The 23,107-nt window shown below is 39.0% G+C and overlaps 1 protein-coding gene across 2 annotated transcripts in view; it reads left to right on the forward strand.

Moving 5' to 3' along the window:
- Positions 1-23,107, forward strand: part of SIPA1L2 (signal induced proliferation associated 1 like 2) — a 314,324-nt gene that overhangs the window by 65,404 nt on the left and 225,813 nt on the right. For both annotated transcript variants that reach the window (XM_089669771.1, XM_089669772.1), the window contains exon 2: positions 3,054-4,644. In XM_089669771.1, the coding sequence (XP_089525897.1) occupies positions 3,252-4,644 (1,393 nt within the window). In that variant the 5' untranslated portion in view covers positions 3,054-3,251. The remainder of the gene's footprint in view (positions 1-3,053; positions 4,645-23,107) is intronic.

A 23,107-nucleotide genomic window follows, 5' to 3' on the forward strand; every position in this document is an offset into this window, starting at 1 on the left:
TATTTATCTGATTTATTTATTGTATTTAGTGCACTTTATATTTATATTTAAATTTAGTGCTGCACCATATGTACACTATTTATGTTTTATCCTTTTTAGAGGTATAAGGTTGGGGTGCTAGCAGCTTTGTCTAGGTTGCGTTCATTTAGCGCAGGAGGAATCACTACACTTTTATCCTAGTTTGACCCTCCCCTGTCCCTTTTCATCAATGCTGGGGTCACATTAGCTCAGTGATGGAGAAAAACTGAAGGAAAAAAGAAACATTGGAATACTAGTTAGTACCAGTGTGCAAAAGTGTATTTTCTTTGGAAGAATAAATCCCCTCTAATGTTGGGTGCCCTACATGTGTGGATATTGCTGTGTTATATAAAAGTATTAGAATAGTTTCTCACATTTTAGAATGGGGTGCCCTTTTAAAATTATGGACAGTCTAGAGGCACACTATTTTAGAATGGGGTGCCTCAAGACTGTCCATAATTTTAAAGGGTGCCTTGACTGAAAAAAGGTTGAGAAACCCTGATCTAGAGGATAGCAGAAACTGTGGTTTAATTTATCAGGAAAAACATTTCTATTTGTGCCATCAACATGTTTAACTCTTTGTGGATCTTGGAGTATATCTGCTGTTTGTTCTGTTTTTTAAAAGGTGCACGGATACCCAGGAATTTGGGTATTTCATTTCTTTTTGCTAAACCTCACCTTACTTCTGATGCCTTTGTTTGGGGTGTCCTTGCAAAGTACCAGCATTAGCACTCTATTATATTGGACCTCACCTTCCTCTGACTTGTAACTCCTGCTAGGAATGCAATTACTTTGAGGTGATTTCTGTTCCACTGTACCTATGTCCTAAATAGAGAACAAATTGAATTGTCTAAAGCAGTGCTTTTCTATGGTCTTTTGTAATCGAGGCATCTTTTCTCCCTAAGACAGTTTTTACCATGAGTCACCCATTGTTCTTCATGCAAGCACATAGGAAGTGATGATTAAGCTAATTTTAGTACTATTAATTTAAATATCACAGGCTCATTTAATTTCTTCAGTCATAGATGCCAGCTGTTTTCACAAGAACTATGCAGACTAAGCAGTGAGGTTTCTAAATTATTTTCATCGGTCTCATGCACAAATAAAAGAACATTACCTTAAAACTGAGCTTTTTCAGTTTTAAATATACATTTTATTTTTTTATGCTAAAAAGCCTAACTGCTTATCAGCATTGTTCTCAACTATTTTGAAAATAAATAAAAAAAATTGCCTTTAAATAGCACTTTTTAAGATAAACCAGCACCTGTTGTATGACATGCATATATTTGAATTGTTTAGTAAGGCAAGACAGAAAAACAACAGCACTTTTCATCCAGTCTTAGGCTCCATGCACAATGGGCATTTTAATAACGCTGGTAGCGTTAGCTGTGTAAAGTCACATTAAAAATGTGGGTTTTTCACTATTTTTTTAGCATTTTTACATTAGTGTTTAGCTGCGTTTTTCTGCATTTGCGGTTTTTAACTTTTATTCGCAACAAAAAAATTTCCTAAAAAAAATCTAAACATGCCAGTCTACCACGGTTTACAGCGTTTTTCAGCATTAGAGCATTTTTACAGCTAAAAAACTCATCTAGAAACCCACTCATTCTGTTTTTTTTTCCAGCCAAAAAACGCTGATTACAGCCTATCTGTGCATGGACACATAGGATAAGATGGTGGGGAGTTTACTGGCTGTTGAAAAAAAATGCCAAAAGACAAAAACTGCAGCTTTAAAAACGTCCAGTGTGCATGAAGACTAAACGTACAGTGATTGCTGCTACTCCAAGTGTGTGATAATCGTATTGAATGGTGAAGTTGTGCTTCACTATGTTACTATGACCACAGACAGCAGCATCTGGAATTTTTTTTTTTTATATATAGCTTTGTTCACTTGTATTTTTTTCACCCACTGAGGATGTTTGAGTGGACACATACATTAAACACAAGTCAACTGAATACACGTCTGTATTTACCCTCAATGTGTACTTAATTTAACCCTTAAAAACATTGTAAAATAAAGTACATTTATTTAGTGAACTGATAAAGCATCCTAGGGCACATTACAGATATGCTAAAGTAAAACTAGTATTTTTTAAAATCTGTGCCACCAGGCTGCTAATGAACAAATATGCAGCTGCTATCCTAAAAGTGTTAAATAGTACACCTTAAAGGACAAGTTCACCTTTAAAAAGAATAATAAAAATGTGCTTTTATTTATTTATTTGTTTTACTTAGTGGCTAGAAAGCATTGGGCTGCACTGGAAAAGTGACTGCAGAGCTTAATCTCCATCTTCATGGGACTGAGATTGAGCTCTGCAGTCACTTTTGCAGCAGTTGTTTTCTTATTCTGGGTCACAATCCTGTGCAATGTCTTTTTTTTCTTTTGGTCGGTTGCAATGTCTTTTTTCTCTTTTGACCATGTTGACCGCGCTTATGCTTATCAGATGACATTTTTCTGGAAATTCTATATGCCGTCATAACCTTTTGATACTGTACCTCGCGACATGGTAACTAATTTAGCAACTTCAGTTACAGAGGTGCCAGCTAACTGGGCACCAACAATTTGCCTTCTTTGAAGCTCAGTAAACTCTGACATGACTCTGTAATACTAGCAGCGCACACAGTGAATGACGAAAGTGAGGCTTCCCACTTGTTAGCTAGGTGTCTTATCACACAGCAGAAACAAGAGTGTTCCTTCACTTGCGCTTTCAATGCAAAACATATCGTCACTTTCACACCTGCAAATTATGTAGTGTTTCCATTTTTTGGTCTAACCAATATGTCTGTCATGCTTTTATTGCTTATTTACCCTTTTGATGAAAATTCCTCCCTGTTCTTGTAAGGGTGACTGGTGCCACTAAGACAAAAAGTGGGGAACAATCTACTCAAAGAGGACACAGTATTACAAAAAATGGCAGAGGTTTTATTTTTCTCCACTCAGTCAAGAAATGAAAAAAATGTTTTGACATGAATATTGTATAAGCATATGATGTTTTCTTTTCAAATAATGAATTACTTTTGTATTCTTGAAACAGGTTTTGTGCCATATCCAACAAAAGGAAGTTTCCTCAGCAATGTCTCAAGATATTTCAGAAAATCCTCACATGCTAAAATTCTAAAAATAAAGTGGGTGTCAGAAAATGAATAACCATGTAAATAAAACATAAATACTTTCTTGTTGGACAAGAGTAGCAAAGGCAAATACAGCAAAGATCACAGGATTTTTTAACATCATGCAGTCAGATGACTTTTTTACAAGAACATTTAAGACTGTAAATAGCAGTATGGGTCCTTCTTCAACAGTAAATGCCTTGGGGAAAGTTGATGCTAATGGACAGAACAATGGAACACCAGCAATGCCCAAAATGGGTGTAAGAGCAAGAGTTTCTGAATGGCTGCCAAAAAAAGATTCCATAGAAGAAAGGTGCAGCAAAATGTCTTTAAAACACAGAACTCGATTAAGTTATGAGAGTATTTCTCAAAGTTCAGATGGGAAAAATGACCAGACTGATATGGATGAAAAGCCTTTTGATCCAGAACTATTGCAGATGAAGTATTTAAATGGAGATTTCCTTTGCCATTCACCTCACAGGGGACTACTACATCCTATAAGACAAAGAAGTAACAGTGATGTTACCATCAGCGATACTGATACAGATGATATTCTTGACCAAAATGCTGTTAATCCAAACACTGGAGCATCTTTACATCGAGAATATGGGAGTACATCATCAATAGACAGGCAGGGTTTGTATGGAGACAGCTTGTTTGCAATGATTAAAGGTTATAGAATGGAAAATGTGGAGCAAGCAAATCTGACACAATTTACATTTTCTGAGGTTTTCCACTACGATCCTGCTGTTTCTCAAAGTATGCGGACTGCTGGACACATTTCTAGGGGTCCCTTTGTTAGCATTTCTGAATTGGATTATTTGGACAGCTCCTTGTTGGCTGGGAAAAAAAGAGACAAGCTATTTAAAAAATATTTGAGAACACAGTCTTTTGAGCCTGCTCTGTTTCAGCAACAGAGAAGTGTAGCAAGTGAGCCTGATGTTTTAAAGTGCTCCTTTGACGTTGATGATGGTAGTTTTGAAAAGAGTATACATCCGTGGACATGTGAAAAAAGTTTTGCCCACTATGATGTACAAAGCATTTTGTTTGATGTCAATGAAGCCATGGAAACTCAGGCTAACATTGCAAAAAGAAAAAATATAACCACCGGAGCTTCAGCAGCATCACAGTTATCAATAGTTGGAAGCCAGTCCCCAGGCTGCGACTCTGTCGTAGACAGTAAAGAGGACCCTGACCCTAAAACCACTCTGGAAACTGATGAAGGTGATGGTAAAAGCAATGACATTATTTTGAGCTGTCCATACTTCAGAAATGAGATCGGAGGGGAAAATGACAGACAGATTGCTCTTTCAAGGGCAAATTCTCTGGCCTTGACTACTGGTGAAACATGTTCCTTTGAATCATCACTCAGTTCTCACTGTACTAATGCAGGTGTCTCTGTTCTTGAAGTGCCAAGGGAAAACCAACCTATTCACAGAGAAAAAGTGAAGCGATACATAATAGAGTACATTGATCTTGGAGCATACTACTATAGAAGGTTCTTTTATGGAAAAGGTTTGTTTATAATTTCACATTTCAATTCATGTCTATCAATTCATGTCTTTGATCTATGCTTGGCATGCTAAAGAATTATATCATAAAATATCTTTATTTTAACAAAAAATTGGAGAGAACATAAAGCATTAAGCAGAGATTATTAAAGGGGAATCAAAGAATCTTGTTTAATTATGGAAAATGTGTTTTCTGGTGCTCAAGAATTGTTTTAAAAGCCAAATGGACTTTTTATATGATAATCAAGAATATCCTTTTAAAGGTTGCTATCAAAGCTTGTATTTAGCAGCGCTTGTGATGTAGGTACATTAGATAAGTTTATGAAGAAACCATATTTGAGCTGTTTTCTTACTGTAAAACTGCAAAAGAACAAATTTTCCAGGTCTATCAGCTTGGCAGTGAAGATGGTTAGAGGTAGAGTTTATTAAGGGGTTAAAGGAGATAGTTAATAAGCCAAGAAAAAAAGGATTGGAAAGGGGTTTACCTTCCTTGTTTCCCCCTATTTCTGGTTTTCATGTGGAGGAGAACATAGTGGATCAGACATTATGGTGGTTGGGGTAATTTTGGTTCATGAAGATGAAACTAGGACCTAGATTTATATAGATTTAATATTTTATTCAACTTTAAAATTCATTAAACATTTTTAGTCCAGAAATGTAGTAACAAAATGTCTGCCTTAGATGTTCTGTATTCCTCTGTGTTTATAATTGACTTTGAGAGCAGTAAACATATTTAGACCTTATCAAATTTCATTGCAAATTCAAAAGAGAGATAAATATAATGTTTCTATAGTGCCTTCTAACAAATTGAATCCTGCCAAAGGCAGCAGAGTTTCATCTCTATTTCATTACGTGATTACATTGGTTAAAACGCAGTAGTGTGTAGCGCTACCCCCTGCAGGAGCCGCTTGACAATTTTGGGTTCCTTCTTCTGCGAACAGCCTCAGTCCTTCTGGCACACATGGTTAGATAAAATCACTGCAAACACAATTGCAAAGGACACCAAAAAGAAATGATAGGGATTACAAGACAGTACTTTACTAGAGATTTTTAGGTCAGCAGAGATGACAAATTGTAAACTGTGCATATTTTCCCAAGTTGCGAGGCTTTGCATTAAACAGAAGTATAGCAATATGCAATGAAACAGCAATACCAGTGAACCTGATTGTAGAGCTAACAAACCTCAAATGAGTCTATGATCCCAGGAGCAACAAGGGAAGAGGAGACTATTGGTCAGTCAGTTCCCTCTAGGCCCTGATGCTACATCCAAAAATAACAACACAATATGTTAAATCTGGGGTTGAGTTCCCCCCTTAAAATAACTGAGTGACAATAATAAACAGTCAGTGACCACTCTGTAGATGGAATCCTTTAAATAGAGAAATCCTAAAGGCCAGTGTATCCTTGGTCTTCAGCTAGCTTATGGTGGGGCCCAGAGATGTCACGGTGCAATGAAGGGAAATAATGGATGGTACTCCCCAACAGAAGACTTCAATTAGGTAAAGAGGGGGGATAATGGTATCTGCATGCAGTATCTATACTGTATCAGATATGATTGTACCCGCTCACCAAACCCCTGGGAGATGTCACAACCGAATCCGCTGTTGAAGATCAGGCTCCTGGCAGAGCAGAATGGTACCAGTTTGTCTCCAGACAACTGATCAAACTGTGAGTAATGATGCCTGCAAGAATGCCCAGCGGTGGCCAACCAGATTTACAAACGATACCACGGTCTCTGGAATGCTGAGGGTCATCCCATGGTGCTGGGTGATGCTAGATTGCCGAGCAGGATGCACTTTTTGAATGGTTGGGCTGTGGCCTGGTCCTCCAGGGGAAAAAGCTAGCATGGCTTCTGCAAGGGAATATACAGTATTCCCCAGAATCCCCTTTGGTTTCCTTACTTCTGGTATTTGTAGTCCAGATAATGCTGAGGAATACAATGTAACTAGGCTGTATGACTACAAATCCCATGATCCTCTGCTTTCCAGACACAATTCCCACTCTGCTAGAAGGAAATGATGTGTTAACTCTGCACTGAATACTAAATAGGAGGAAATGGAATCTCAGTCTGTGCAGCAAATGTCCCTGAATTGCAGAATGATCCAGCCTGAACCCAGCTACAAGTAGAAAACAAATATGTTTTTCCTCAATTTACAATCACTAGAAAAATTTGAGGTGATTTACTAAAGAGGTTTAGAATCTTCACACACTAAAGTGTGTAAATTTACATTTTGGTTATCCAATCATATGCTGACGAAATAAGAAAACAGGAATTTGCATATCACACAAATGGATAATTTTAGTAAATGCTCACAATTTAATTAAAAAATGTCTAAAAATGTTTCTAAAAAGGTATATTAGAGAAAAAATAGTGAAATTCTAGAACTTCTGTAAGCTTTACTAACCTAGTCTAGTCTAACCTTTCCGCATTGAATTCAAAATGAAAAAAAAAATACTATTTAAAACCAAACCTTTTTTTAAATTTAGGATAGAGTAGGGAATGATTAATGATGTAAATTTAGCATCTATCACATCATCCAGTGATAAAACCCTGTCAATCATCATGACCTGCCACCACGATGGCCTGCTATCTGATGATTGTTCAGCCACCACAACAACCCCCTACACGAGGATGCTTCCATGCTGCTACTCCTGTCGCAAATGACAGTTACTCGGCCAGCTGATGTTTGTAAACAAACCATCCATGGATGCTGGGTGACGTCATTGACCAGATATGGCTGATTTGTTTACAAATCCCAGCTGGCTGGGAATCTGTAATTTTGTAGTGGCAGTAACAGTTGAAAGGTTCTCTCCCTGTTGAAGACCTGTGGTCTGGCATGGTTCAGGAAGGTGGGGGTGGGGGGCACACACTTGCTGCCCTCCCATTTTTTTTAAAATGTCACTTTTAAAGAACTACATTATGCTGTTCTGTAACTTTGACTCCCATAGATTTCAGAGAGTTTAGAGCTATAGTCAGGGTTCACTCATCTCCTACGAACTGAACTTTGCTTGGTTCACACATCCCTAGTTACAGCACTTTAGAGTATCCGAGAGAGTGTCTTGTAATGGTATGTTATGTTTCTAAATTTACTGAAGATGATCATTAAGGTTGAGGTAAAGCCATGCAGATTAGCTTTCATTGCTTTCCTTGGGCTTGAAATAGAACCGACATACCATTCATGTGTGTCTAGGATCTTTCTAGGTCTGTCTAGTAAATGGATTCTCTTTCACATAACTTTGAGTCAGATGGAATACCTTTGTAAAATGAACTTCTAATCTTTAGTCAATATAGGGTTTATGTTGTGCAAGGAAAAGTACAGAAAAAGTAAAGTATTCCCATTACCGTGTCCATCTGTAAGCATTTTACACATTTGCATTAGAGACATATCAATGTTTATTTTTCCACTATTCTGATTCCTATGAGACAAAGTACATGTAGTACTTTGAACCATGTTGCTAGGTGCTTCATAAATGTAGCTCTGAGTTTGGATTGGTCACTCCCTCCCTTTTAGCCTTTTAGCCAGAGATCCCACTTACAACATGAACCATTTCTTGTAGCATCAGCATCAGCAGGCAGCTAAAGGAAGAACACGAGGAAGCTGGGGCACTGGCAGGTTTGGAAGAGGAAGTTCCATTCTCCTCCTACTCTGAATGCTGGGGTCTGGGGGTAGGACATTTGATTGATTGATCCTAGCAACCAACCACTAGAGCTGACAGGGTAGGTGATGGATGGATGCTGTCAGCCAGCATATTTTTTACTGACAACAGCTCTGTTGCTGAGGCTGAGCAGTGTGGCAGCAGGGAGAATGAATGGGCATTTGTTAATTTGCACCCCTTGTCTACATCCTTGATAGCAGAGGACACTATGACAGCGGTGATTTGGTGGAACAGTGCATGGTGCAGCTTTCAATCTGGCTCCCCCTCCAGCCTCAAAAAGACTATGCCAAGGGCAGGTGCCCCTCCTGACCCTGCCTTGTCCTGGCCCTGCATAGGTGATATACCGGTACCTATATAATGAGTGTTAAAACATGTGCCTATATAAATAAATACATTAATATCAAATACCAGTCAATATTATAAATAAAATTCAAATCTTCTTAAAGAAAATTTACTAATTGATATTTTAAATAAACTACAAATCTTAAAGAAAATTTATGGTCACAGTAAGCAGTTTCATTTTATAATATCAGCATTGTAATAACAATACAAACATTAGATATTTTTGATAATTTCCTTTCATGTTGTGAGTGCTGCCTGTCTGCGGGCTATCTCTTTCTACAACTTCCTAGATTCCCTGCTTGCTTTGCAGCTTCTGCTCTGCTGTTTACATTTGATTTCCTAAAACTATATATCTCATGGTACCTTGCTGCTGGAAAACAGTGATTTCTGTACTGGCTCTGCCTCCTGAAACTCCTCTAAGCTTCTCTGTATTTCAGAAGGCAGGCTCTGTGAAATGTGTGACATAGCGGTGCCTATTTATAGGGCATAGTGAATACACGTCTCAGAATTCAAGGAAGAAAATGTGTGGGGATCTTCACAATGTAAATTTACAGATGTCAAAATAATTCAAAGTAATAGTAGTAGTAGTCTAGTAATAACTGAAATACGCTGAGGAATTGATTATATGATTTTATATTTTGACCATAGGTGCACTATAGGTAAATTATCATATGTAACAATAATATTCTAATAGATAGATAAAAAGTGCAATTTATCTTAGTCCATTCATCAAAATTGATAAAGTGTCTTCTCCATAATTAAGTGTAAATACCAAAACATGCTATAGAGTTGCTCCAAATGGCATTTCCATTTGAGTTTAATCTACCACTCCAAAGTTATCTCCAGTTGCCAAACACATTTCCAGATATAAATGACCTCTTAATAAAAAGAATGTCTATAATCGCTGACCAGATATGTACAGTAATGGGCCAACATAGGGAGTGCAGAGAAGAGGACAGACTCATCCCACAAAACGTTTTCTTTAATTAAATGTTAAAAACAAACTAGAAACTCACTCACAGGTTTAGTGCTTCATCCAGCATTTGTAATAACATATCCGGTTTGGTAGATAAACTGCATTTTTTTATCTATTTATTTTTTTATTTATTTGTTAGAATATTATTGTTGCACGTGAGAATTTACAATTTAATGTTGATTGGCATTTAGATTTATCTCTGCATTTTAGTCACATCTTTTTTATATATATCCTTGTGATAGAGATGCAACAAACTTTTCAATTCATTCGTAATTATTTATATTTTTTTAGAGCACAGAAACTACTTGTTTTTGTGTATTTAGAGGCAGATATTTCTCAATTGTCTATAAGATAATAAAGAAAGGTATGCCATGTCAAGATCAGGCAATGGCCGCAAAATGAGACCCAATCACAATTAACCAATAAGAGAAAACCAATTGAAACATATACTACACAATTAGGCTAACATATAGATAATATGCGGCTAACACAGTACTTTCAGGCTGATTGTGTTATAAGGCCACATGGCACTATAAATATATGGTGAAAGAGGGTAATAAGAGGAGATAATAAAGAAAAGAGTGACTATCTATTGGTCAGAAAAAGAGAAAAGAAAAAGGCAGGGAAATTAGGTTGTGGGCAATTCCGAGGACCAAAAAAAAAATAAAATAAAAAGGTCACTACGAAGGAGATGGTATCTAAGTGTAGCACCCTCTATGTATATAGGGGTTTTTTTGGTTAGACAGTGGTTTGCCAGAAGCCTGGGATGAGTCAGCCTGGGAGTGAGGTAGTGAATTTATCTCAGGGCAAACTAGGAGGCTCTACAGCTACAGGCTTCTGGAACCATCCTACCCTTCTAGAAACTGCTGGACCTTTCTAGAAGAGGGGAGGAGGGCTGGATTTGCATGTTTGAGGTAACCTGCTCAATCCCCAAGCAGAAGGCCTGGCATGGTAGTTTGGAAAGCCCTTAAATGTGGAAGAGCCTGATCAGCAGGGGAGTTGTTGAAGATGGATTGAAGGAAGGTGCTGGTGTGGAGCCTGGGAGGGGACTCCAGCGGAGGGGGATGCTACCAACAGATGGAGTTGGATAGAAGGATCTACACCGCCCTACAGTCTGCTTGGAAGAGACAGCCTGTCAGCAGGGAAGGAGCCAGCCCAGCATAAGTCCTGAAAGCAGAGTCAACCCATTAAGCTACAGGACAGGTCAGTGTGAGTACTTCTACACCCCCTGGGGCCACAGAAGGGAGAGGGCGGTCAGGTGAAATACCAAACTAGTTCTTATCTGGGACTACTCCAGTGTTGATTTTGGAATCCCTTGCCAGGGTGGATGAGGAGAGCTTCATCTGGGGTCTGAGGAGGTTCATCAAAGGGGACTTAGTGCTCCTTACTAAGACTGTTGCTGATATTTGTCCACATTTTTGTACATTTTGTTGCTAAGAAGTTGTCCTCAAAGTTCTACTATTCCTTGGGCATTCCATATAACCCTAGACCCCATCCAAGCTGTTAATCCCCTAATAAAAACAACAAAAACAAGCTCAGGGACTCTTTTACTGACTCAGAGAAAGTGTGCAAAATTATTATTATTATTGTTATACAGGATTTATATAGCGCCAACAGTTTGCTCAGTGCTTTACAATATAACGGGAGACAATTCAGCAACAATACAGTTTAATACAAGAGGGTTAGGAGGGCCCTACTCATTGGAGCTTACAATCTAAGAGGGAGGGAAATGTGTGTTGCCTGGCTGTGCAGAGCTTAGGAGGATGCTGCAACATTGAGCAGCTTTCAAGGGGGTAGCATTACATAAGTCATCTGTCAGGGTAATCAGATTTGATCATCTGGGATATCTCTGCTCTGTCTTTTAAGAGAGTTGAGACGGTGTGGCCTCCAATTCATTGTCTAGGGATAAGAGCTTCTTGAGGTCATTAGAGGTGGAGAAATGGATCCAAATATATCATAGGGTAGTGAATTTTCATTGCCCTACACCAGCATTTCCTCCCATGTGCATAAAATCATTCAATGTGGAAACCCATAAGGATAATGGGTTGTACTGGTTGTCTTCTGAAACAATGGTATAAGCTGGCGTGTTTTTGTGTATTTAATTCTATGATTTTTAATGTACATTGGGCAACTAGGATATTATGATTTAGCTTAAATTAAATGTAGCTTAGTTAAAGTTTTTATAAATATGTTATCTTTATTGTGTACAGGGCTACAAAACACAATTGTGTTAAATTTTTTTTTATTTTAAATCAGGTAAAAAAAAGAATATTACATGAAAAAATTTTTGTTCACCTTTTGCAGTTAGCAGAAGAAGTTCTGAGCACTTTTTATTATAGTCACCAGGCTAATCTTATTTATTGAGAAAAGGTCTGTGATGTTTACAGAGCTAATTATTTAAACATATCACACACAGAGACGCACATATTAATAAATTAGAAGAAGGAGCCCTCCCAAATCCCTTCCTGTTTTGACCATATGGGGCCATAATGATTTTCAGTTAGAAAGAGACAGACAGAAAGGAGTTGCTTTACTAAAGACAAATAAACTGTTTACTTTGCAAGGGAATTTGCTCCAGAGCTTAGTAAATGTGGTAGCATTTCATTTTAGAAAGAATACCCATTCAGATGCAAGGAAAAAGGAAAAAAAAAGAATTTTTTATTTACACATGATTGGATGATCGCAGTCAGTAGATCTTTACCTTATTCACTAAGTTCTGGGAAATATTCCCTTGCAATTGAACAGCCTATTTGCCTTTCGTAAATCAACTGCTCTATTTATACACACTATATTGCCAAACGTATTGCTACACCCCTCCAAACCATTGCTTTTGGGTGTTCCAATAACCTCCATGGCCACAAATGTATAAAATCAAGCATCTAGGCAATGCAGACTGCTTCTACAAACATTTGTGAAAGAATGGGTCGCTCTCTGCACCTCAGCCACCAAGTGGTAGGCCATGTAAAATGACAGAACGGGCACAGTTTGCAGAAATCGCCAACTGTCTGCAGAGTCAATAGCTAAATACCTCCAAACTTTGTGTGGCCTTCAAATTAGCTCAACAGTTAGAAAAAAAGAACGATGTGAACAGAGTGTTCACAAAGAGGCAGTTATGTAAAGGACAAGGCAATACACAAACACATAGTAATGTAATGCTTTTATTAGCAAAATTGCACTATCAAATAGTTTAATGAAGACTGCACAATAGCCATCACCTCACCTGTAGACAATATACACAGTACAACCTAAAAACAAAAATAAAAAAGAGACATCGTGGCTAGGCCAAAATGCATGATATGCTGAATGGGCAACGATATAAATCCAAATCAATCACAATATATGAATTATCACAAGCCTAGATATGGGATAAGTCACTTAGTGAAGCAGTTCCTGGTAAAAAATCAAGGCAAGCAGAGTCAATGTGTGTAGAAGTGGTGACAAACTAAAGGCACTGACGACAACCTGGATGAAACATCACCTGCTCAGCAGGTCGCTGAAATAAGTTTGAATGACTTTGATGCAAGTCATGCAGTGATGATAGTAAAGGAATCCTCATGGGATCAGTAGGTAATTGATATAACGTTGTTGTATCCTTAGTGTGAAGTTCTGTGTCGTCCAGGTATGAGTGGAGTGTAACAACTCACCACCTGCTTAGCCAGGTGAAAATGAGGTTACCCTTCCAGGGATGGACAGTTCCTTGAGGGGAGTCCGTATGGCAGCCACCGTATTGGGGCTGTCCATCAGTGGTCTGCACTGAAAAGTTGCCGTGACTCCTCGTGTCACCGCCCTGAACAAGGTGCATAGACTCGGTCAAGACTGCCAGCCGTGATGTCACTCACATCAACGCGTTTCACCAATGGGTGTATCTTACTCAACTTCGTCAGGACCAATGGGAGACAAGTTAGCACGATCATTTATAGCAGGCAACCCCGTCAATCATATGCTGCTAACATACCCATTGGTATTTTATTAAAAACGGTCAGTACAATCATTCCACACACTGCTAGGTGAATCAGAGGGTAAATAAAATAATAATCTTTGGGTGAACAAAGGAAAAGGAAATATGCAATACTAGCATACAAGGTATTGGACTACTGAAGGAAATTTCCTGGGGCCGGTTAAAATCCATAAGATCCCAATTTTATTAGTTTTGCAGAAAAACTTGGAGATCTAATTCCACATTTAACTTATTAGGATACAGAGTATTCAGTTTATAAATCAAATGTTTTTAACATTTTAACAATTACCTCTCAAAATTTCCTCTTAATGGGAAATTAAGGGCATTGCATTCCACTCATACCTGTACGACACAGCACTTCACACTAAGGATACAACAACGCTATATCAATTACCTACTGATCCCATGAGGATTCCTTTACTATCATCACTGCATGACTTGCATCAAAGTCATTCATACTTATTTCAGCGACCTGCTGAGCAGGTGATGTTTCATCCAAGTTTATGTCAGTGTCTTTAGTTTGTCACCACTTCTATACACATTGACTCTGCTTGCCTTGATTTATTAACAGGAACTGCTTTACCAAGTGACTTATCCCATATCTGGGCAGAAGAAACTCTGCAATAGAGACAATGGGCCATCAGGGCCAGCAAGACCTTCTCTGCTGGCCTAAATATTGTCTAAACTATCAGAATCATTGACTTCAGTTTTATTATATTTTTTCCATGAATGTGGTATTCCCAATGGTCTATTCTCTTCAGTTCTTACCTTCTCTCTTGGTTTCGCTGCTTCCAATAGTGTATGTTTATCCAATCATATTTCAGCCATGACAGCCATAGTGTGTTGCCAGGGTCTAAACGAGCTATAACCGGTTCCCGACCACCCTATAGCAGAAATACTGTTACAGAGCAGCACGGGTGCGCAAAATCACACATATATATTTCCGGGCAGGGGGCGCACACGAGCCACGCGCAGCCTCGGCTTTCAATTACCGGACCACGGCCAGTAATTACCGAGCATCTCCAATGGGGAGACTGTGTTGTTTACAAACAGTCTTTCTTCCTGTCAGGTCAGGCACACTGCTCCGGACGGCTGTGAAGCCCACCCCCCACCTTGCCCCCTAGTAAAACACTCCCTACATATACAGTGGGGCAAAAAAGTATTTAGTCAACCACCAATTGTGCAAGTTCTCCCACTTAAAAAGATGAGAGAGGCCTGTAATTGGCATAATAGGTAGACCTCAACTATGAGAGACAAAATGAGAAAAAAAATCCAGACAATCACATTGGCTGATTTGGAAAGAATTTATTTGCAAATTATGGTGGAAAATAAGTATTTGTTCACCTACAAACAAGCAAGATTTCTGGCTCTCACAGACTTGTACCTTCTTCTTTAAGAGGCTCCTCTGTCCTGCACTCATTACCTGTATCAATGGCACCTGTTTGAACTTCTTATCAGTATAAAAGACACCTGTCCACAACCTCAAACAGTCACACTCCAAACTCCACTATGGTGAAGACCAAAGAGCTGTCGAAGGACACCAGAAACAAAATTGTAGACCTGCACCAGGCTGGGAAGACTGAATCTGCAATAGGCAAGCAGCTTGGTGTGAACAAATCAACTGTGGGAGCAATAATTAGAAAATGGAAGACAAACACCCCCCACCAAGCCAATACACAAACACATACATCCCATAATAGTTTGCTCCAAAGCACGACACACAATCGAACAATGGGATGCAACCACATGGTATTAAACAATCAACAACCCCCCACCCCAATATTAGGACAAATTACCCTGTACCCCTAGCAGGCACAAGGTGACTTACACATAAGAGGGATATGGGGAGCTGAGACAGGGGTCTCCCCACCTCTCCAAAGTGATCTGGGTTCCATGGGCCCCCCACCCAAAGTGACTCCCGTCACAGTATAGTCCTGAGATAATTTCTATCTTTGTTTACTTTACTTTAATAAATCTAACCTCTTGCCACTCACATAATGTATATGTGCAGCAGCAAAGATGGTGAGCTTTAAAACCCACACGCCACACATATGTGTCCATGGGTGGCAGAGCTTTTTGTGCTGAAAGCATGCTCCTAGCAGAGTGACCAAATGTCTATACAGGCTGCTAATCATCTGACCACTGTGACAGCCAATTACAGTAATCACGTGATTATCCAGTCCTTCCCAACCTTCCTGGGTGTGAACACCCTATTAAAGGACCGCTGGGACTGAGTGGGAAGGGGTTAACTTATTTTTTTAGTTTTGGATATAATGGGAAAGGTTACAATCCTTATCAGGTTTTACTGCCATGCAGGGCTCCATTAGAGAGATTTTGCCTCACTTTCTGTTCTGAGGACAACATTTTGCAGATCAAGAAGTAGAAAGCCTCTGCAACAGGAAAGCAAACAACAGTGAAAAGCTGACATAGGTCATCTAGTATTGTCCTGCTTAACATATAAAAAGCATTTTTACGCATGCGCATGTTGCTGTTAGAGAGATATTTTCCCTCGTTTCCTATTCTGGGCACAACCTTTTTACTGAGCTTCTAAACGGAGTGAAGCCTGGCAGAATGCAAGAATTTCGTGTCCCTCTACATTTTGTTTTTTGATGTTTTGTTTAGTGGAAAGTGATCCACAAAAGGTTTTACCTACTATAATTTCAAAAGCTTGTATGCATTGCTATTGCAGTCTGTATAAACTATGCAAAAAAATAAATCCCAATGGCAATCCATAATGTGTCAGGAAACAAAACGTACTGAAGTTTTCAACTTCTGTTGCTTGTATTAAACTAAAAATATACTAAGTGGGCATATCCTGTTTGTACATTTGTTTTGTCTTGTTTGTAAGTTAAAGGGAACCTTGCAGGATAGAAATATGTGAGAATGAACTATCATAAGGAAAAAACTGGCAAATTCAAGTAATTCTTAATACAAACACAACTTTTTGCTACTTCATCTGACATAGGGTAAAATGTTGGGTGATCAGGACACAAATAAAATTATATTCAGTAATCTCTGGAATGCATTCACATTCACCCTTGTTTTCTGTACATTCACCCTTGTTTGCTGCACATACAGGAAAATACCCCTTGATCTTTCAGAAATCCAGTGTGCTCTAAAAAAGGAACTAAACTGTATCTGAGCACCACACACCTAAAAAACACTATTTTATTAATTTCTAATATTCAAAGCAAACTCACCCATCCACCCATGTCTCCATGGCAGATAACTCACTTTGAAAAATATCCCCCTAGCATTTCTAGCAGTGGCCATTTTGTATAAGGGCAGATGATTCATATAACATTTACTTACTGGAATCCATCTCCATCTGAAGAAATGTAAAAAAAAAAAGTCAAACCAAGTAAATATAATATAACTTACTATCTATTTACCAATGCTAGCAGCATAAGGATTACAAATATTTAATGTTGATTGAGAGAGTTTATTTCAACTTAAACTTATTGTTTGGGCTGAAACACTGTGCCTTTGTTGCATTTAAATCCCAACCAGCATAGTCAGCCCTGCCAGGTGGACTATAGAACTCTACCTCTCTCTGACCCGCGTGCATAGCTATTCTATTGCCTTGACGTGATACATTTCTAGGTTCATGATGAAAAGGGAAAAAAAATAAAAAATTAATACTGGCACATGAGGCATTGCAAGATTGACAGTTACAAACATGACTCGGAAAGGCAAAGACATGAAGGGACTTTTGGTTTCGCAACAGCTGGATGGCCGCCAGTTTCATACCCCTGCCTTAGGGGTTAGAGGGAGGTTTGGGGGTAATTTTAGGGATATATATATTTTATTTCCCCAGAGTAGTCTGAGTAACCAGTCGTTCTCGGCAATGGAAACCCATGCCGAAAAACACCAGCAATGGATTCCTGGCTCAATAAAATGCATCATCCATTGCATGCATGTATTTTAACAGACAAAATGTGCTCTTGTTTTCACCGTAGTGGATACGTTGGTGTGTGACTAACACACAAGCAGAAACAGAAACAAAACCTCCTGCCAAGATCAAAATTCAGCGGGTTGAACCATAACTGAAAGTTCATCCAATAGCTGATCAAAGGTTGTGCAGTTCTAACACAAGGCTGGGGAGCCCAATATCAGCTGTAACAAAAAACAAAAGAGCTCTGAGGAAGAAGGGATCCCCCTTCGAAACACGTCAACTTTATCCTGAGAGTCTCCCCTCTTAATGGGACCCGCATGTGTCTGCTATTCCAGTGCGCTGATGTTGGATTTACAGTTGTGTCCAAAATTATTCAACCCCCACTGAAATTGAGTGTTTTGGCCAGTTTGACATTGCTTTTGATCATTCAGTCATCTTGCTTACATTTACATTAAAGAGGCACTTGTAGGTCAGACAAATATAACATAACAGTTATAATGAAATAACCACAAATGTCTTTTCTGTGCTCACAGCATTATCAGTTTTATTCAACCCCCAAGTGACATTCAATCTTAGTACTTAGTACAGCATCCTTTTACAGTTATAACAGCTTTTAAACGTGAAGCATAGCTTGACACAAGTGTCTTGCAGCGATCTACGGGTATCTTCGCCCATTCTTCATGGGCAAAGGCCTCCAGTTCAGTCACATTCTTAGGCTTGCGCACTGCAACTGCTTTCTTTAAGTCCCACCAGAGGTTCTCAATCGGATTTAAGTCTGGTGACTGCGATGGCCACTCCAAAATGTTCCAGCCTTTCCTCTGCAACCATGCTCTAGTGGACTTGGAGGTATGCTTGGGATCATTGTCCTGTTGAAAGGTCCAACGTCTCCCAAGCCTCAGGTGTGTGACGGACTGCATCACGTTTCCATCCAATATCTCCTGGTACTGAAGAGAATTCATGGTACCTTGCACACGCTGAAGCTTCCCTGTACCTGCAGAAGCAAAACAGCCCCAAAGCATGATTGACCCTCCACCATGCTTCACAGTAGGCAAGGTGTTCTTTTCATCATAGGCCTTGTTCTTCCTCCTCCAAACATAGCGTTGATCCATGGGCCCAAACAGTTCTAATTTTGTTTCATCAGTCCACAGAACACTATCCCACAACTTTTGTGGTTTGTCCACATGGCTTTTGGCATACTGCAGTCGACTCTTCTTATTCTTTGGAGACAGCAAGGGGGTACGCCTGGGAGTTCTGGCACGGAGGCCTTCATTACGCAGTGTGCGTCTTATTGTCTGGGCTGAAACTTCTGTACCCACATCTGACAAATCTTTTCTCAGTTCCTCAGCAGTCACACGGGGACTTCTCTCCACTCTACGCTTCAGGTAGCGCACAGCAGTCGAAGTCAGCATCTTCTTTCTGCCACGACCAGGTAGCGTTTCAACAGTGCCCTTTGCCTTGAATTTGCGAATGATGCTTCCTAAGGTGTCTCTTGGTATGTTTAACATCTTTGCAATCTTCTTATAGCCATTGCCCTTCCTGTGAAGAGAAATCACCTCTTCTCTTGTCTTCCTGGACCATTCTCTTGCCTTCACCATGTTTGTAACCACACCAGTAAATGTCTAGAAGGAGCTGAGTATCACAGTCATTTTAAAGCTGCCTAATTGGTGCTTATTATGCTTGATTGCTGCTCGGTGACATCCACAGGTGTTTTCAATACCTGATGGAAAGCACCTGTATGAACCTCTGTTCTTCAGAGTGGTAGTCTTTAAGGGGTTGAATAATTGTGGCAATGAAGAAACCACATAAGAACCATTTACTACTGTATTACATAAACAATTGATGTCATTTTAGTTGCATTTGGGTAGTTACAACGTCCTTGTAGGATTTGATTCTGAATACAATTCCAAATGTACACTATAGTCCCTAAACCCCTTTACAGCATTGGGGGTTGAATAATTTTGGACACAACTGTATATGTTTTTATAATTTGCTACTTTTGTGAGTACTTTTGTGAGTACTTTTGTGAGTATATATCTCAATTCAATAAATTCACCCTTTACTCAGTGAGGTAATGCGCAACATTGGTGCGCTCTTGTTTTTGTTTTTTGTTACAGCTAATAACACACAAGCATTGGCATGCTTTTTGAAATTGCCCTGCAATGTATTTTTACACATGCTGCAATATGTTTATTTTTTAACTTTTGTTTTTTTGAAACATTGCAAGTGTCCCACAAATATACAACACGTCATTTTTTTCAGCATACACCAATGCTCTGCAAACTGAAACAGTAAGAAATAAGACCATTAGCCTTGGTCTTATATTGGGACAGCATTCCTTGACACAGCCCAGCGTTGCTGGTCTGAATGAACCCTAATGTGAATTTGATATAAGCTATCAGTAGAGTGGCGTTTTTCAGCATTCAAATACCACAGCGGACACAGATACACTCTAATTCCAGTTACTGTATAAAGATGTACTGTAGAACTTGTGTAGCACAAAGCTGCTTACTAACATGTCAAATGAGAACAATTTAGTAATGCTGTTTGCTTTACTGATTATGATGCATAACATGTATTCTACATTCATCATATCGAAACAGGAATGTATAAACACTTAGAGTATGCTAAATGAAATGACAAAAGTTATCTCATGTCTTCATTCTCAGATTAATGGAGTTTAAGTGTTTGGCTGGCAAAATATAAACGCAGGCAGTACAAGTCTGCAATACCTGCACATTTTCCGATGTTTTTTTCTTCAAAAGTGCAGAAAAATACCAGTTAATCCTGCTGGAAATCCAGTGAGCTCCCAGCTTCCTGTTTGACCTGACAGCACAGTACTGTTGCTGCCGTGAAGTTCCCAAGCAGTGTTGTTCGTCCCACAAAGTTCTCTTTAGCTGAACTACAAAACACCTCCTCTGCTTATCTTCATAACATAAGGGAGGGAGATCACCCAGCCCAGCAAAGGTGAACTGGGTAGGACTCATGACACTACTTGGGATTTTAAGGCAACACAAACCGAAGGATCAAGAATTTAGGAGCCTATTGGAATCTAACAAATTTAGCAGATATTTGTTTGGTCTTGTAGTGTTTTCAAAGAGATTAAAAAATATGGGGAAATGTGCATGTATTGCTATGATATACTGAATATATTTTTTGTTAATTTTGCGTAGACATAAAGAAGAGAAATAGAAAGATACTGTACTTTCTAGTGTACGTTCTATTATTGACAAGGAATGATGGAGACAGTCTAGTAGGATATTTATATCAGGACCATGAGAATGAGAAACAAATAGAAAAGTAAATGAAAATAGGGCAAAGAAAAGGGGAAAAAAGAAGAAATGAATAGGAGCAAAGTTGAATAAGGGGGGAAGAGAAGAGGTAGGAGAGGGGGAGTGGTCAGGAATAAAGGGGAGGGGAGGGAATTGTTTGCATCCTTCATTCCAGCCATGATTAGACAGCAATGTCAGCCACAATACCCATCTAGTAAATCGCAAAACTCTTGAGAAAACAGTTTTTATAAAACTGAAAACTACAAATAAAAATCAGTTAATTCCACTCAGCCCTCAGCTATACAGTGGATATAAAAAGTCTTCACACCCCTGTTAAAATGTCAGGTTTCTGTGATGTAAAAAAATGAGACAAAGATAAATCATTTTAGAACTTTTTCCACCTTTAGGCTAGGTTCACACTCGTGCAGTACATTGCGTGTGATTCGCACAGGAACTGCACCGCAGTCCTGTGCAAATCACATGCGAATTGTGTACAGTGCGATTTAAGCCATACATTATGTATGGCTCAAATCGTACCAAAAAGGTGCAGGGCTCTTTTTTGGGTCTGCACTAGAATCGGATCGCATGGGTATTCACACCTATGTGATTTGATTCTGCACATCGCACTGCATTTTGCGGACCGATTTCAGGGTGCTGTTAACTTAACATACACGCCCGCATTGGTACGCATGAATGGGGTGCGATTCTGATGCGGTGCGGAATTCACACAGAAAATGCTGCGAATTCTGCACCACATCAGTGTGAACCCAGGGTTAATGTAACCTATAAACTTTACAACTTGAACAATATACTGAAATCTTTTAGGTGGGAGGAAGCAAAAATGAAAACTAAAATAAGTTGCATGAGTGTACACTCCCTTAAGCTAATACTTTGTTACACCTTTTGATTTTATTCTAGCACTCAGTCTTTTTGGGTATGAGTCTATCAGCATGGCACATTTTGACTTGCCAATATTTGCCAACTCTTCCTTACAAAAACTCTCCAAACTCTCCCCTGCACAGCCCTCTTCTGATCACCCCACGGATTTTGGATTGGATTCAGGTCTGAGCTCTGGCTGGGCCATTAAAAAACTTTAATCTCCTTTTGGTGAAGCCATTCCTTTGCTGATCTGGATGTATTCTTTGGGTTGTTGTCATGCTGAAAGATGAAGTTCATCTTCATGTTCAGCTTTCTAGCAGAAGCCTGAAGGTTTTGTGCCAATATTGACTGGTATTTGGAACTGTTCATAATTCCCTCTACCTTGACTAAGGCCCCAGTTCTAGCTGAAGAAAAACAGCCCCATAATGCTGCCACCACCATGCTTCACTGTGGGTATGGTGTTCTTTTGGTGATGTGCAGTGTTGTTTTTGCGGCAAACATATCTTTTGGAATTATGGAAAAAAGTTCAACCTTGGTCTCATCAGACCATAACACATTTACCCACATGCTTTTTGGGAGACTTCAGATGTGTTTTTGCAAAATTTATCCGGGCTTGGATGTTTTTCTTCGTAGGAAAGGCTTCTGTCTTGCCACTCTACCCTATAGCCCAGACATATGAAGAATACGTTCTTATTATCACATGTATCACACCGCCAGTACTTGCCAAATATTCCTGCAGCTCCTTTAATGTTGCTGTAGGCCTCTTGGCAGCCTCCCAGACCACTTTTCTTCTTATCTTTTTTTCAGTTTGAGAGGCGTCCAGTTCTTGGTAATGTCACTGTTGTGCCATATTTTCTCCACTTGATGATGACTGTCTTTACTGTGTTCCATGGTATATCTAATGCCTCGGAAATTCTTTTGTACCCTTCTCCTGACTGATGCCGTTTAACAATGAGATCCCTCTGATGCTTTGGAAGCTCTCTGCAGACCATGGCTTTTGCTGTAGGATATAACTAAGAAAATGTAAGGAAAGGCCTACTAGAACAGCTGAACTTTATTTGGGGTTAATCAGAGGCACTGGAAATGATAAGTATGTCATCCTATTTAACATGATTTTGAATTTGATTGCTTAATTCTGAACACAGCTACATCCCCAGTTATAAGAGGGTGTGCACACTTATGCAACCATATTATTTTAGTTTTTTTATGTTTACTCTCCCCCCTAAAAGATTTCAGTTTGCTTTTCAATTGAGTTGTACAGTTTATAGGTCATATTAAAGGTGGAAAAAGTTCTGTGATTATTTATCTTTGCCTCATTTTGTTAACATCACAGAAACCTGACATTTTAACAAGGGTGTGTAGACATTTTATATACATTGTATTTACATTTTCAGACATCAATTGTTAATAACATCAAACTTCAAAAGATAAAAATCACAAACGAAAGTTTAAAAAAACATTAAGCTTATAAGGGAGAAAGAACAACTCTGA

This window comes from Staurois parvus, unplaced genomic scaffold, assembly GCF_062004578.1.
Source record: "Staurois parvus isolate SC_StPar_1 unplaced genomic scaffold, SC_StPar_1.0 ptg000081l, whole genome shotgun sequence".
NCBI classification, from domain to species: Eukaryota; Metazoa; Chordata; class Amphibia; order Anura; family Ranidae; genus Staurois; species Staurois parvus.